The sequence below is a fragment of the Suillus paluster genome, assembly GCF_016628075.1.
Source record: "Suillus paluster strain FC165 chromosome Unknown EDB91scaffold_35, whole genome shotgun sequence".
NCBI classification, from domain to species: domain Eukaryota; kingdom Fungi; phylum Basidiomycota; class Agaricomycetes; order Boletales; family Suillaceae; genus Suillus; species Suillus paluster.
The window spans coordinates 166,278-178,913 of NW_024537595.1; the positions used below are offsets into that span (position 1 = coordinate 166,278).

At 50.1% G+C, this 12,636-nt stretch overlaps 6 protein-coding genes across 6 annotated transcripts; 3 read left to right on the top strand and 3 right to left on the bottom strand.

Annotated features, from left to right (window-relative positions):
- The first annotated feature begins 398 nt into the window (after positions 1-398).
- Positions 399-2,575, top strand: EDB91DRAFT_481315 (uncharacterized protein). Its single transcript, XM_041327408.1, has 2 exons — positions 399-1,308; positions 1,359-2,575. The coding sequence occupies exons 1-2, from the start codon at positions 561-563 to the stop codon at positions 2,387-2,389; spliced, it is 1,779 nt and encodes a 592-aa protein (XP_041176016.1). The 5' UTR covers positions 399-560; the 3' UTR covers positions 2,390-2,575.
- EDB91DRAFT_1140314 (mitochondrial import inner membrane translocase subunit TIM22) lies at positions 2,556-3,846 on the top strand. Its single transcript, XM_041318960.1, has 4 exons — positions 2,556-2,815; positions 2,883-3,091; positions 3,143-3,303; positions 3,355-3,846. The coding sequence occupies exons 1-4, from the start codon at positions 2,644-2,646 to the stop codon at positions 3,362-3,364; spliced, it is 552 nt and encodes a 183-aa protein (XP_041176017.1). The 5' UTR covers positions 2,556-2,643; the 3' UTR covers positions 3,365-3,846.
- Positions 3,847-4,620: 774 nt separating this feature from the next.
- On the bottom strand, positions 4,621-5,990 carry EDB91DRAFT_1237886 (transcription initiation factor TFIID component TAF4 family-domain-containing protein; the record flags this gene model as incomplete). The annotated part of the gene is made up of 4 exons (XM_041321642.1): positions 4,621-5,473; positions 5,498-5,538; positions 5,589-5,814; positions 5,977-5,990. The coding sequence occupies 4 exons, from the start codon at positions 5,988-5,990 to the stop codon at positions 4,621-4,623; spliced, it is 1,134 nt and encodes a 377-aa protein (XP_041176018.1).
- Positions 5,991-6,675: 685 nt separating this feature from the next.
- Positions 6,676-8,456, bottom strand: EDB91DRAFT_1249644 (uncharacterized protein; the record flags this gene model as incomplete). Its single annotated transcript, XM_041323121.1, has 11 exons — positions 6,676-7,014; positions 7,062-7,112; positions 7,161-7,250; positions 7,306-7,479; positions 7,541-7,558; positions 7,612-7,728; positions 7,782-7,873; positions 8,037-8,096; positions 8,154-8,313; positions 8,339-8,360; positions 8,413-8,456. 11 exons carry the CDS (start codon positions 8,454-8,456, stop codon positions 6,676-6,678), a joined length of 1,167 nt encoding a protein of 388 aa, XP_041176019.1.
- Positions 8,457-9,666: 1,210 nt separating this feature from the next.
- Positions 9,667-10,182, top strand: EDB91DRAFT_480996 (uncharacterized protein). Its single transcript, XM_041327407.1, has one exon. It carries the CDS (start codon positions 9,870-9,872, stop codon positions 10,149-10,151), a length of 282 nt encoding a protein of 93 aa, XP_041176020.1. The 5' UTR covers positions 9,667-9,869; the 3' UTR covers positions 10,152-10,182.
- Positions 10,183-10,266: 84 nt separating this feature from the next.
- EDB91DRAFT_1249645 (uncharacterized protein) lies at positions 10,267-12,440 on the bottom strand (the record flags this gene model as incomplete). The annotated part of the gene is made up of 12 exons (XM_041323122.1): positions 10,267-10,311; positions 10,393-10,509; positions 10,558-10,613; positions 10,694-11,000; positions 11,048-11,098; positions 11,147-11,236; positions 11,290-11,463; positions 11,525-11,542; positions 11,596-11,963; positions 12,020-12,079; positions 12,134-12,345; positions 12,397-12,440. The coding sequence occupies 12 exons, from the start codon at positions 12,438-12,440 to the stop codon at positions 10,267-10,269; spliced, it is 1,542 nt and encodes a 513-aa protein (XP_041176021.1).
- Between the last annotated feature and the right edge of the window lie 196 nt (positions 12,441-12,636).

Genomic DNA, 12,636 nt, shown 5'->3' on the forward strand with positions numbered 1-12,636 from the left:
TCAGGTTCCAGAGAGGTGAGGTTTGTCATCATCCTGCTACTTTCAACCTGACTCGGTCCGATACAACTGGAATGTGGAGACTCCTCAACCAGTTACAAGAACTGCCAACTTACCCCAAACAGCGGCCCACAGCGGCCTACGAGTCATTCCAGCCGATATGGCAGGTACTCGCCTCATGTTATGGGTGAGGCATGCACGCCTTCCTTTTGCGCTTGTCAGCCTCCGTACACGATAATCTGAACAGCCAGCCGCCTACTCTCATGGACCAACCGTTTCATTCTACGGGACCTGATAGTGATCTCGTGCTTCTTACGCCCCTCTTTTCCGTGGCATCCTCACCTCTTCACGGCAAGCTTCTCCTGCATGCCCGCCCATTCACGGTACTTATACCTGACATTGATTTCATGCCTCCGAGGTTTCCTTGTACTTTACGCATTAGTATACGTACTTACCCCCGGTGATCGTTCAGCGCCCTTACTACCACTCCACGCCATTAATCGCACGAGAGCCTTTTGTTACCACTCATACAACCCAGTCCTCTACCTCACATTCGCCCCGCCATGTTTCGCTTCATGGGCTCCGAGTCCAGTGGCAAGGGTAAGCAGCGTCAGGAAGATGCTGACCAGCAAGTTCAGGTGCACATTCAAACTGAAGTCCACTCGAATCCTCCTGATGTGGAGCGCCAGGACTTCCAAGCTCTTGGCAGCACATCCTCCCTCCCAGCCACGCCCTCAAACTCTAAGCGCCCGCTGCCTCCTGGGCTCCGCGTGCCGACGCACCCTTACCCATATTGGCACCACCATACGCCGGCATCGTCTTCCCAGAGCAGCCTCGAATCACCTAGTACCCCTTCACAAGTGTCCTGGCTTGGAGGGACGGGAGGGTCCTCGGTTGCTCGTGCCGCATCATCGTCAGCACCGAATCTTCTGCCTCACCATTTCCCACCACCACCTCCCACTTCACCACCGGCAAATGTTCCACGCCCGAGGTCCTTAAACCCCTCTAAGAGCTCGCATTCATTGCGAGTACCAGCGCAGGAATACTTTGGGCAGCCACTCTCGCCAATCGTTGAACAAGACTATATGTCACCTGAGAAGCGTCCCGTGTCACTGCCAAGCAGTAATGAGGGCTCTGGTTCTCAAGCGAGTGGTACTACAGGCATCATGCTGACACCGATCAGTCCCTCTATGATGACCCCGACGAGTGCAGTGACCATGTTCGCACGCACAACGCCCACGCCAACCACACCAGTCGCTCCTCCGCAATTTGCGAGGCGAAGAGAGGATGAGCTTACGGGTGATTCACCCCGTTCGTGCACGATTTTTAGAGCTTTATCTCGTGACTAAATGGTTTAACAGGTCCATCGCCTGTATATTCGACTTTTCTGTCCCGCCCACTGAATAGGTCCATAAGTATGTCATCGACGAGGACACATCAGTCTAACAACTCGTTATTGGCAACACCGCCTGTTATCCCTCCTCTTGACCTACGCCCAGCGTTTCCCGGACCCCTCCCCCAGGACACACTTTTGTCCCGGGATATCGATGACGAAGGGTTAGGTATTCTTGATGATGCATCGAAACGCGAGAGCTTCGTCACAGCTCGATCAGCTATTGCGGCGCGGGAGAGCAGGTACTCTGCCATGGTTCTGGACCTAGATCATGAACTCTTTAATGATCAGGAGGACCCATCAAGTCAATCCGCGGAGTCCTCTAAGCATCCCCCAGAGCATCAGCAGGAAATCCCCCAGCTGCCTCCAGCAGCACACACCCAGCGACCGACATCGCCAACCTCAACGTATCCACCGTCGTACTCCCTTCCACAACCTAACGTAGACTATCGGACCAATCACGATGGGGCCCATACTCCGAGCCAGCGTGATTCTGTCCGATCGACATCGTCTTCATTCATCGACCGTCGCTTTGCGGAGTCTGAGTTATATTTAGGGTCACACTCAGAATGCTCTGACGCACGCCGGGCCAGCGATAAATGGGCCAAGAAGACTGAAAAATCCGATACAGCTCGGACGCTGTTCTGGGTTGGGTTTATCGCCCCGTGGTGTTGGCTCATTGGTGGATGGCTGGTGAAAGCCAAGAAGAATGATAGCTATGGCCGGAGCGGGAGCATGATACCTTTGTGGACGGGTAAGAGCGCACAGACCGTTGGCTCTTTTAAGATGCAGCCGTTGCACCATGGCTATCCCTTTGTAGCGCCTTCGGTGCAGAGCCTAACGCCGCCATCGTACTCACGAGCGGTGCATTCTCGTGGCCCTTTTTTGGTCGCGAGGAGTCCGTGGATTAAGAGGTGCAGAATAGCTGCTGGTGTGAGTGGGATTATTATTATGCTTCTGTTCATTGCTGCCCTGGTGGTAGTTGGGAGAAGCACTTGAGTCGACCTAATGGACAATTTCATAAGAACCCCATACCTCATGTGTTCATTGTGTTCTCAAATCATGTAGAATGAACAACACGATCATTACATTCTATGATCCTTCCATTACTTACTTACCGTGACTCGGACAGATTGTTGAAGAATGTGACTTAGCCACTTGCTTATACAACGAAGCTTTTGCCAAACAACAGCAAATACGGAATCATCCTTCGGCAAGTTGTCGGCAAAAGCAAAAGTTTCTTGAAAGCAACCATGAGCTCCTTCCCATTGGTCGCTCCGATGTTTCCTGCAGGGAGGGAACCCCTTCCTCCAGGAATGACAGAGGAGGACCGTGCTCAGCTCATGCAGGCCAAAAAGTACCAAGGATGGATGTCTATGGGCATGGAGTCTTGTGCAGCAAAAACAGTCATTGCTGGCGTTGGTGGTAAGTGCGCCGCGTTCGAAGCCACCGAGGTTATAACCCAAAATTCATCATCAGGATAATTCTGCAGGTCTCGGCATTGGCGCATTCTTCTCTCTCATGTCCTCGTCGTTTGCGTACGAGGATCCTTTGCTACGGTCATCCACTCAGGCCGGCCTAAATAACACTCAGAAGGCTCGGGAAATCTTCAAGGAAATGGGTAGAGGGATGTGGAGAAGCGGAAAGGGCTTTGGAAAAGTTGGAGCGTTGTTCGCCGGAATCGAATGTGTCATTGAAGGCGTAAGTTGCATTTTATCATTTTTGTTGACCCAGATCTCATACCTTGATTAGTACCGAGCGAAGAATGACATGGTAAACCCAATTGCTGCAGGGTTCGTTGCCGGAGGTGTTCTTGCACGAAACTCTGGGCCTAAAGCTGCTCTAGGTGGTGGATTGGCATTTGCTGCTTTCTCCGCAGCAATAGATTTGTTCTTACGGAGGGAAACATCAGAGTGAGCCTGAACCATTATCTGTGTTTGGCAACAGCCTGACATTATTTTCAGCGACGACTAGTCATTATGCATATTAATACCATTAGATTAATCATTCATTGTTGTTGGATGCACGCCACCACCAACGTTGTACAACGCGAAGGGCCGCGGTGCGCGGCAAAGCCCCGCTACATTTCTCACAACAATTGCTGATAGAAGTGTGTTTGACCGTATCCATGTCGCCTATGCAGTCTAATCTGCCGATATACAACGCTTTGAGCACATCCGTACTGCGCTTCTTAGCTCTGGCTTGTGTCTTGCTGATTCATCACTCGACCAACGTTTATTGGATTCGAGGATGTGTTAGTCACCGCATCAGAACCATTTCAATGTGTTGTTCTATCAGCGGTGCTTGTAATTTCTCCTTCGGATGACTACTTGACTAGTGATGCCGGTTGGATGGACGTAGTAGTCCAATTGCCAGTCCGTCTATCGACGGCTTGCCTCATTAGACGGGCTGGTCATCAGTCTCAGAAAGTCAGGGTATTGGGAAGTCTGTGAGGTCTGCGCAGACCGCCCTCTCTCGTTTGCCCGCCGCCTCCCTCGTTGCGCGCCACCTCTCTCGTTGCGCGCCGTCTCTCTCCTTTGTGCGCCACCCTTCTCATTGCCTGCAGTCCCTCCCGCCACCTTTCTCATTGCCTGCAGTCCCTCTCGCCACCCTCTCTTGTTTGCCCGCCGCCTCCCTCGTTGCCAGTGACCTATACTTGAACCGTGGGCGCCACATCATTCAGTCCCGCCCTTTGATTGCCCAATATTCCCGGCATACTGTGGCGCATGACGACCATTGGTCTGGCTGTTGACTGCACTGGCTGTGGTAGCGCTGTCGCACTTACGGTATGTTAGAGTGATCAGAATGGCAACGCAGGGAAGCCTATGGCCAGGGTAAGTGTCAGCTGCTTCGCATCTCTGCCTCCAACTAATTTCTTTGCTATTAGCATGCGCGATGTCGATTTTTCAGATTCTTCCCCGAGCTCCTTCAATTACCTGATGTCCTTGCAATCATTCCTTCATCCAGCTGTTCCCTAACCCCCTCGTCATATTGAAGCCGTAACATGTAAGTACAAGTAGAGGGTGGTACCTACTTAGATGCTCGTGGTATATGTACTATAGTTTGATAATCTGTAGCGGGCCCTGCTAATTTGCATTCAGTGTCTCAGTTGAAACTTTCGCCAGCGGCAGCTTATTTAGAAGTGAAGTGTAGGTACGAAACAGAGAAAACAAATGACTAGCCATGCAGACGATATCGATCGAAACAACAACGTTAGAAAGCGCAACCAGCTACGACCATCCGCGGGCGGATCCGCGACCTCCTCCATGACCTCTTTCCTTCTCTATGGCAAACATCGCCTCACGCATTGTGACTAGCATCCGATCATCATCCTCTCCCGTCAGTGGTGATGTCGGACTGCCTTTCTTTCCTACATACGGCCGCACCCAAGATGTTGTTGCGGTCGTTGATGCTGCAGGAGCTGTGGTAGTCGCGGGGGTCGTGGTGGTGGCTGGACTTGTTGCAGCAGCAGAAGATGCCGCAGCCTTCGGTTTAGCACTTGTCGCAGAGGAATTTGCAGCATTCAGCCATGCGTACTTCCCACCAAGTCCAGCAGCCTGACTTGCGACAGCGTTCGACAACTTTTTCCGCACATCTTCAGACATATTCCTCGCCGTTACACTGGGCCCCTCTTTTTTCTTCTTTTTCTTCGCACCTCCCTCCTCATCTCCGTCAACGGCCATGGCATTGCCACCTGAAGTCTGCGCAGATAGGTTAGCGGCGTGTGCAGCAGCCAGGTCAGCGCGTTCTTTGCGCTCTCTCCGAACATTAATCTCTTCCTCTCGCTCAATCTTCTCCAACGCAACTAGTTGCTTAGCGACGTCACTTTGTACGACTATGCTCCACATCGGTGTACCATTATCGTACAGACATGCCGGACGGTCAAACTGGGTGTCCGTACGATGGTAGGTTGCAGCAACCATCGCAGTAACGAGGTCTTGTAGACGGGCACGGAGAGCGATCGCCAAGTAATTCACTGAGTCTTCCGGGATTTTTGTCACCTTGTGTTCTGTGCCAATGCTGCGCATAGTGGCGCCGAGATATCGTGTGTCAAAGGAAGGGGTGACTGGTTGTTTACGTGATCTGTCTTCAAAGGTTCAATATGACTGATGCGAGTCATGGGACCTCTGCAAGCTTTCCTCCTCCGCCTACGGAATAGTCACTTCCGAATTCCAGTATAATGCCAGCGCTAACGCACCCGGAGATCAACACCCGCGCTTCCAAGTACATCATTCAAGGTTGCAACATCGGCGGTATCCATCCCACTATTGGCATTTGCGGCCTGAGTAGTTGCTCCTGTTGCAGGAGTTATTGACGTCTGCTGCCTCTGTACTTGGGCTTGGGCTTGTTGTGGGACATATGAATAATGCGAATACGCAGCTTGAGGATAGTGGTGAGTATATTGGTAGGAATATGGAGTTGTCCTGGATAAGATAGATATATTGAGCATTCGAATGGATATGAACAAAGAGAGAGCTTGACGTGGCGTGTTGGGATTGTTGCTGAAGCGCAGGATCAATTGGGATGTCTGAGTGATAGAGGTTTAATATTAATCACCACAGGGACATTTGGACTGTGCTACATACGTGTAGTGCCCCATTGTGCAGTGTACGAGGTCTGCGCGTGAGTTTGCGTGGGTGTTGGTGTCTTCGGAGTTTCGCTTTCAGTCTTCATGGCCTGCCTTGTGACGACACGGAGTTAAGTAGTGTTGAACTTTGCAAGATGTGCAAAGGGACCCGAGGTGTCATGAACGTAAATGGCACAGCGGAAAGGCTTCAGGATGTGATGTGATGTTTGGCTGTATAAACGAGAGACGGCGGGCAACGAGAGAGGTGGTGCACAACGAGGGAAGATGGCGGGCAACGAGGGAGGCGGCGGGCAAGTGAGAGAGGGCGGCGGGATAAGATGATCAGTGGTTATGTAAGACGGCGGGCAGACAGACCTCCCCTGGTGACTCCCGGGTAACGCTGACAAAGACTTGACACAGACCTAGACACAGACGTCTGCGCAGACCTCACACAGACTTCCCATTTCCTAGATGTTCTCACCAGTCTAGGCAACAGCGAGCACGAAGGTTTCGGCAACGTGTGCAATATTAATGATGAGCGCGGCGTAGGAACGCCTCGGTTGCACCCGTTAGCTGCCACCACTCCCAAGCACCGTCCCTAGAGCCGTCCCCTTCACCTCCTCAAGGCCCCTCAGTATCCAACAATTATTAATTTGGGTGTGGATGGGCAGAAACCAGTCGAATAAAAGCTCTCATCAGGCCCATCTGTCACGTCTAATTAGAGCAGGTAAGTGGAAACCTCAGGTGCGCTTTCCTGCAGCTGCCTCTCTGCCTGTAGCCATTGGGCAACGCCCCCACACTCACGCTCCCGCTCCCAACCCCACTGGCCTGTGAGCCTCTCTTTTAGAATATCCATCTCCTCTCGTTCATTGGATCGTTCTGTCCCATCATAATACCCAGGCAAGCGAAAGTCGAACATATATCCTGTACGTTCCGATTCACGTGCTACGAATTGAGCAAATGGGAGGCGAACGTCCTGGTATACTTTCAGTGCAGCGGGCACGTTATCCAATGTTGTGAGTGGGTGTGCAAGAAGGCGGCCGAGCACAAAAGCATCCTTCATACAAGATGAGTTCACATAGTCTGCCGAACAATTGCACGTACCTCCATTGCCTGACTAGCTCCAGCACCAAAGTGGGGTGTCATGGCATGAGACTACGTAATCTTGTCAAATGATTGGCAGGTCAGCGAGGAGAGACGCACCGCATCACCTATCAGAGCAACTCTGTCGCAAGTGGATAGCGGCAATTCATTTACTACGTGAAGCGCCCATCTTGAGGGGTTCTCGGAACACTGCAAAAAAATTGTCAGTCAAGGACAGCGTAAGCGACTTGGACCAAAAACTCACTTTCAGAAGGCTCTTGACACCAGGTTCGAAATCCTCGTATGCTTTTTCAACCTCTTCGAGGGACACATCTGAAACCCAACGACCCTCGAAATGTGTCCCGGCTTTCTGATCATCAGAAACATATGCCGTGATATTGATCTGCGTTCCTTGTGAAACTGGGTACGAGACGATATGCTATAAAATTATAACGACAGACTCGTCAGCCAGCAGAGGCCAGTTGATTGTGACAATCTACCTTTCCCTTCCCGCAGAACTGCGAAGTGAAAATTATTCCTGATGATCGCGACCGCTTTTCTGAGGACTTACAAATATGGAATTCTTCAGAGCTACATTATTTGGATCCATTTTGAAGAGCTTCTCCGCCGGAAAGACGGTTCGATAGACAAGCGTTCCAGTCCAAGATGGATCAATGTAGTGTCTTATCTACTTCGGTCTATGATCCCTGCGTCTATTGTTTCGAATAATGTCTTCCGCACTGAGGAACGGATGCCATCTGCCCCTACTAGCATGTCTGTGGGTGCGGTGCTGCCATCAGCGAAGTGGAGGATGAGCTGACCCCGGTGACTGGCTGTCATATACAGTGAGTCGTTTATTAAGGTGGACAGTGCATGAAGGCGGGATGTGTTGCTTGAGAATGTCGACCAGATGCTGACGATGCATAGTGAATGGTCCATCTGTAGATAGCTTCGTCATCTTTCTGCCGTCAGTTCAAAGTGGTGGAGTTCACGGACATGATTTTTGGAACCACTCAAAACCACCCTCTGGAACATCAGACTTCCTCAATTTTGGTCCTGTTGAAAAGAATCAAGTTAAACGCGGTTGAAAACTTACAAACTCTTTAAACAGACCATAACTAGGGGGCTTTGTCGAAACACGGGAGATTTCTTCATACAAGCCGAGTTCTTCCATGATCTGCATCGTGCGTCCCATAACTGAAATCCCAGCCCCAGCGGTCGTGATGCCGTCATGGGCTTCGTATAAATCTATGTGGATATCGCGACCTGCAAACTTCCCAATTGTGACAGCGAGGCACAAGCCCTCCTATGCCTGCACCACTGCTACAGGAAGTTCAGTCTGCGCACGGTCATGAGGGCTTATCTGACTCACCAGATTGCCACTCGAAACTTGGGAATGCCTGATGAGAGCGACATTGATGGTATGTACTTTGAATGAATTGGCGCAATGAGCCAACTGGCTACGTTTTTATGTGCGACTCTCGTCACCCCGGAGAACCTTTCCTGCAGTTGCCGCCTGGACGGCCGGCCATCCGTCGAGTCATTGAGCTGATTCTATACTACGAAGTGGACGCTGCTCATGAAATTATGTGCTAATTAGTCTTGGCGACATTTGCGTCCGTATTGCTTCCGCTCCTTATAATTCAGTAACTTACGTATAAGTTAGAGCCTTTTGGTAAAATATTTACAGAAGCGACTCAACTTGCTAATAAGCGAGCATGAGGCCTCAGCTGGGTATGCCCCGAAAAGAGCTTGCGCGAAAAACAGCTTCATCATAATCAGCGAGCTGCTGCTATGTAACAGTAGGGAATACGACCAACCCGCAGTTTATGGCCCTGTGATCTCGAGTTTAATTCTCCTCACAATGCTTCGGTGTAAGGGGAAATGGCAGGACACGTATTAGTCCGATTGCTACGGGGCCGGGTGAGTATGTGGACCATGGCCTGTTCGGAAGCTCCAACTCGGTCCGAGCCTCGTTCGGTTCCGACATGAGGTAAGATGCAAGTCCGAAATTCATCCACAACGTAGGGCACGATTCAATCTCGTAAAGGCATTGTGCACACTGCACGACAGAAGGCCCAGTGGTACCCGCGGCAAAATGACCTGGCAACGTCGCTCTCATTCCTCGAAGTTCTTGTTAATTGAATCAGCGTTGGGTACGAACACATATCAGAATGGAAGATAATCTGATAACGAGCATCATTGACATTGATAGTAAGAATGCCACGGTACTTGAATCATGGTGGTTGTTCTGTCCTTGTCGATCACGGTACATAAGTATGCTATTTGCACAAAGGATTCGGACAAACGTCAAACAGGATTCCGGTGGATTGGGTCCCTTTAGCAAGCTTGCAATGTCCGAATTCCATGTACGAGTCGGCGCTCCCGTAACCGAGCCCTCCGAGTTGAAGCTAATCTTGAGTAACTAAGGCCAAGCTTCTAAGCCTCTGAGAGGTTGCATTAATTGTCACGGTGCTGTGTAAAAGTTACTTAACTATCACCTGCCGTCAACCTTAGCCCTAATTACACTGATATGCCCTCGATTTCCTCTGCAAAAATGGATACAAGAAAGTTCAACCATCATTAAAGACGCGACTTGACCAGCTCGGATGAGCAACTGTCAAGGAAGTTAGCTGATGGTCTCATTCAAAACTAATCGATATCGATATTGCCAACGAAGAGGAGAAATATCTCATTGTGATCTCGGAACAGCCTATATCGGCGTTCCACCAAGATGAATGGTTTGAAGACCCAAAAACTCAGCTTCCCATATACCACGCTGGATATTCGACATATTTCCGTAAAGAAGCTGGCACCGCTGGACGTGATATGTGGGGTATCTTCCGTGACATCCGTGTGCACCAGTTTGAGATGGTTGAACAGTTCGTCCTCACTGCTCCCGAAGAGAGCTGGATTGCATTCGAAGCTATGGTAGGGAACAGTGAAGCGTTCTATCAGAGCCTGGGTCTTTCTTACCGTCCTAGTAGTGGCTATCGTCAGTGGTGCATTGAACCTCGCAGTGTCGAAGAAATGCGATCTGGAGGCGTGGTTCCCATTCCAAGGTGCATACGGAGAACTCGTTTCCTGCTCGAACTGCACGGATTATTATAAGTCGGATTTCCATTCGTGAAACTTCCGTTGACTGAGTCTAGGACACTACAGAGAGCAGGTGGCTAGAAATCTGTTGTGGTCACAAATTGAAAGACCAGCAATGGAAAGTCTATGTCTACGTGCTCAACGGAACGATGTGCGCTGCAGAGCGCGCATTGTGCTATTTGGTCCAGAATTATCAGATGCGAGATGTACGCCACTTTCTTTTGCAACATGAGGGATTCACGTTAATACTGCATACTATGCCATCAGGGTCATCATATTTGAGGTGATCAGGTCGTGTGTACAGGGATGGGATTTCTTCCCTGGATGAAGGAGCTGCTGAAGAACTCGCAGAGAAAGCAAGCATAAATGTCTTCTGTGTTTCGTTTTGTGTTTGTAAAATATGAGACGCATCTCTGCATACCTTCAAAACATTCATTGTGGAGGCGTACGCATGCACGTTCATCGTGTAGGTGTCGACTGGCACATAAATTACAAATTCAGAGCTACAATGTAGAACACAGTGATACATCATCATTCTCATTGCCCGCTGCACAAACCTACGTTTGCCTGCAGCTGCCTCTCTGCCTGTAACCATTCGGTAACGGCACCACCCTCACGTTCCCAACCCCACTGGTCTGTGAGCTTCTCTTTTAAGATCTCCATCTCCTCTCGTTCATTGGATCGGTCTGTCCCCTCATAATACCCAGGCAAGCAAAATTCGAACATAGATCCTGTACGTTCCGATTCACGTGCTACAAATTGAGTGAATGGAAGGCGAACGTCCTGGTATGCTTTCAGTGCAGCGGGCAAGTTACCCAATGTTGTGAGTGGGTATGCAAGAAGGCGGCCGAGCACAAAAGCATCCTTCATACAAGATGAGTTCACATAGTCTGCCAAACGATCGCACGTACCTCCATTGCCTGACCAGCTCCAGCACCAAAGTGCGGCGTCATGGCATGAGACTACACTATCTTGTCAAAGGATTTTCGGGCCAGCAAAGAGAAACGTACCGCATCACCTATCAGGGCAACTCTGTCGCAAGTGGATAGCGGCAATTCATTTACTACATGAAGTGCCCATCTTGAGGGGTTCTCGGAACACTGCAAAAATCGTCGATCGAGGACGGCATAAGCGACTCAGCTCAAAAACTCACTTTCAGAAGGCTCTTGGCACCAGGTTCGAAATCCTCGTATGCTTTTTCAACCTCTTCGAGGGACACATCTGAAACCCAACGACCCTCGAAATGTGTCCCGGCTTTCTGATCATCAGCAACAAATGCCGCAACATTGATCTGTGTTCCTTGTGAAACTGGATACGAGACGATATGCTATAAAATTATAACGACAGACTCGTCAGCCAGCAGAGGCCAGTTGATTGTGACAATCTACCTTTCCCTTCCCGCAGAACTGCGAAGTGACACTTATTCTCAATGATCGCGACCGCTTTTCTGAGGACTTACAATCATGAAATTCTTCAGAGCTACGTTATTCGGGTCCAATCTGAAGAGCTTCTCCGCCGGAAAGACGGTTCGATAGACAAGCGTTCCGGTCCAAGATGGATCAATGTAGTGTCTTATCCTACTTCGGTCTATGATCCCTGCGTCTATTGTTTCGAATAATGTCTTCCGCACTGAGGAACGGATGCCATCTGCTCCTACTAACACGTCCGTAGTTGCGGTGCTACCATCAGCGAAGTGGAGGATGAGTGATCCCGGTGACTGCTTGACATATCTAGTGAGTCGTTTATCGAGGTGGACAGTGCATTCAGACGGGAGGTGTTGCTTGAGAATGTCGACCAGATGCTGGCGGTGCATATTGGATGGTCCATCTGTGAAAATTGTCGTCATCTTCTACCGTCGGTTCAAAGTGGTGGAGTTCACGGACATGATTTTTGGAACCACTCAAAACCACCCTCTGGAACATCAGACTTCCTCAACTTTGATCCTGTCGAAAAGAATCAAGTTAAACGCGGTTGAAAAACAATCCCTTTAAACAGACCATGACTAGAGGAAGGGAGCTCTGTCGAAACACGGGAGATTTCTTCATACAAGCCGAGTTCTTCCATGATCTGCATCGTGCGTCCCATAACTGAAATCCCAGCCCCAGCGGTCGTGATGCCGTCATGGGCTTCGTATAAATCTATGTGGATATCGCGACCTGCAAACTTCCCAATTGTGACAGCGAGGACAAGCCCTCCTATGCCTGCACCACTGTACAGGAAGTTCAGTCTGCGCACGGTCATGAGGGCTTATCTAACTCACCAGATTGCTACTCGAAACTTGGGAGTGCTCGATGGGAGCGACATTGATAGTACTTTGACTGAATCGGCGTACCATGAGGCAACTGGCTACGTTTTATGTGACTCTCGCCACCCTGGAAAAGCTTTCCCGCAGTTGCCAGCTGGTCGCGCTATTTGAGTCATAGAGCTGACTCTTACTGTGAAATGGTCGCTGCTCCTGAGACCACTGTATGCTGACAGCCCTATTTACGTCCACATTGCT

What these genes read in the sequence shown, in the direction of transcription:
- EDB91DRAFT_480996 (XM_041327407.1), top strand. Translation starts at nt 9,870, where the DNA reads ATGTGGGGTATCTTCCGTGACATCCGTGTGCACCAGTTTGAGATGGTT.
- EDB91DRAFT_1140314 (XM_041318960.1), top strand. Translation starts at nt 2,644, where the DNA reads ATGAGCTCCTTCCCATTGGTCGCTCCGATGTTTCCTGCAGGGAGGGAA. An exon ending in AGTCATTGCTGGCGTTGGTG is followed by an intron (nt 2,816 to 2,882) that starts GTAAGTGCGCCG and finishes ATAATTCTGCAG; the next exon opens with GTCTCGGCATTGGCGCATTC. An exon ending in TCGAATGTGTCATTGAAGGC is followed by an intron (nt 3,092 to 3,142) that starts GTAAGTTGCATT and finishes TACCTTGATTAG; the next exon opens with TACCGAGCGAAGAATGACAT.
- EDB91DRAFT_481315 (XM_041327408.1), top strand. Translation starts at nt 561, where the DNA reads ATGTTTCGCTTCATGGGCTCCGAGTCCAGTGGCAAGGGTAAGCAGCGT. An exon ending in GCTTACGGGTGATTCACCCC is followed by an intron (nt 1,309 to 1,358) that starts GTTCGTGCACGA and finishes ATGGTTTAACAG; the next exon opens with GTCCATCGCCTGTATATTCG.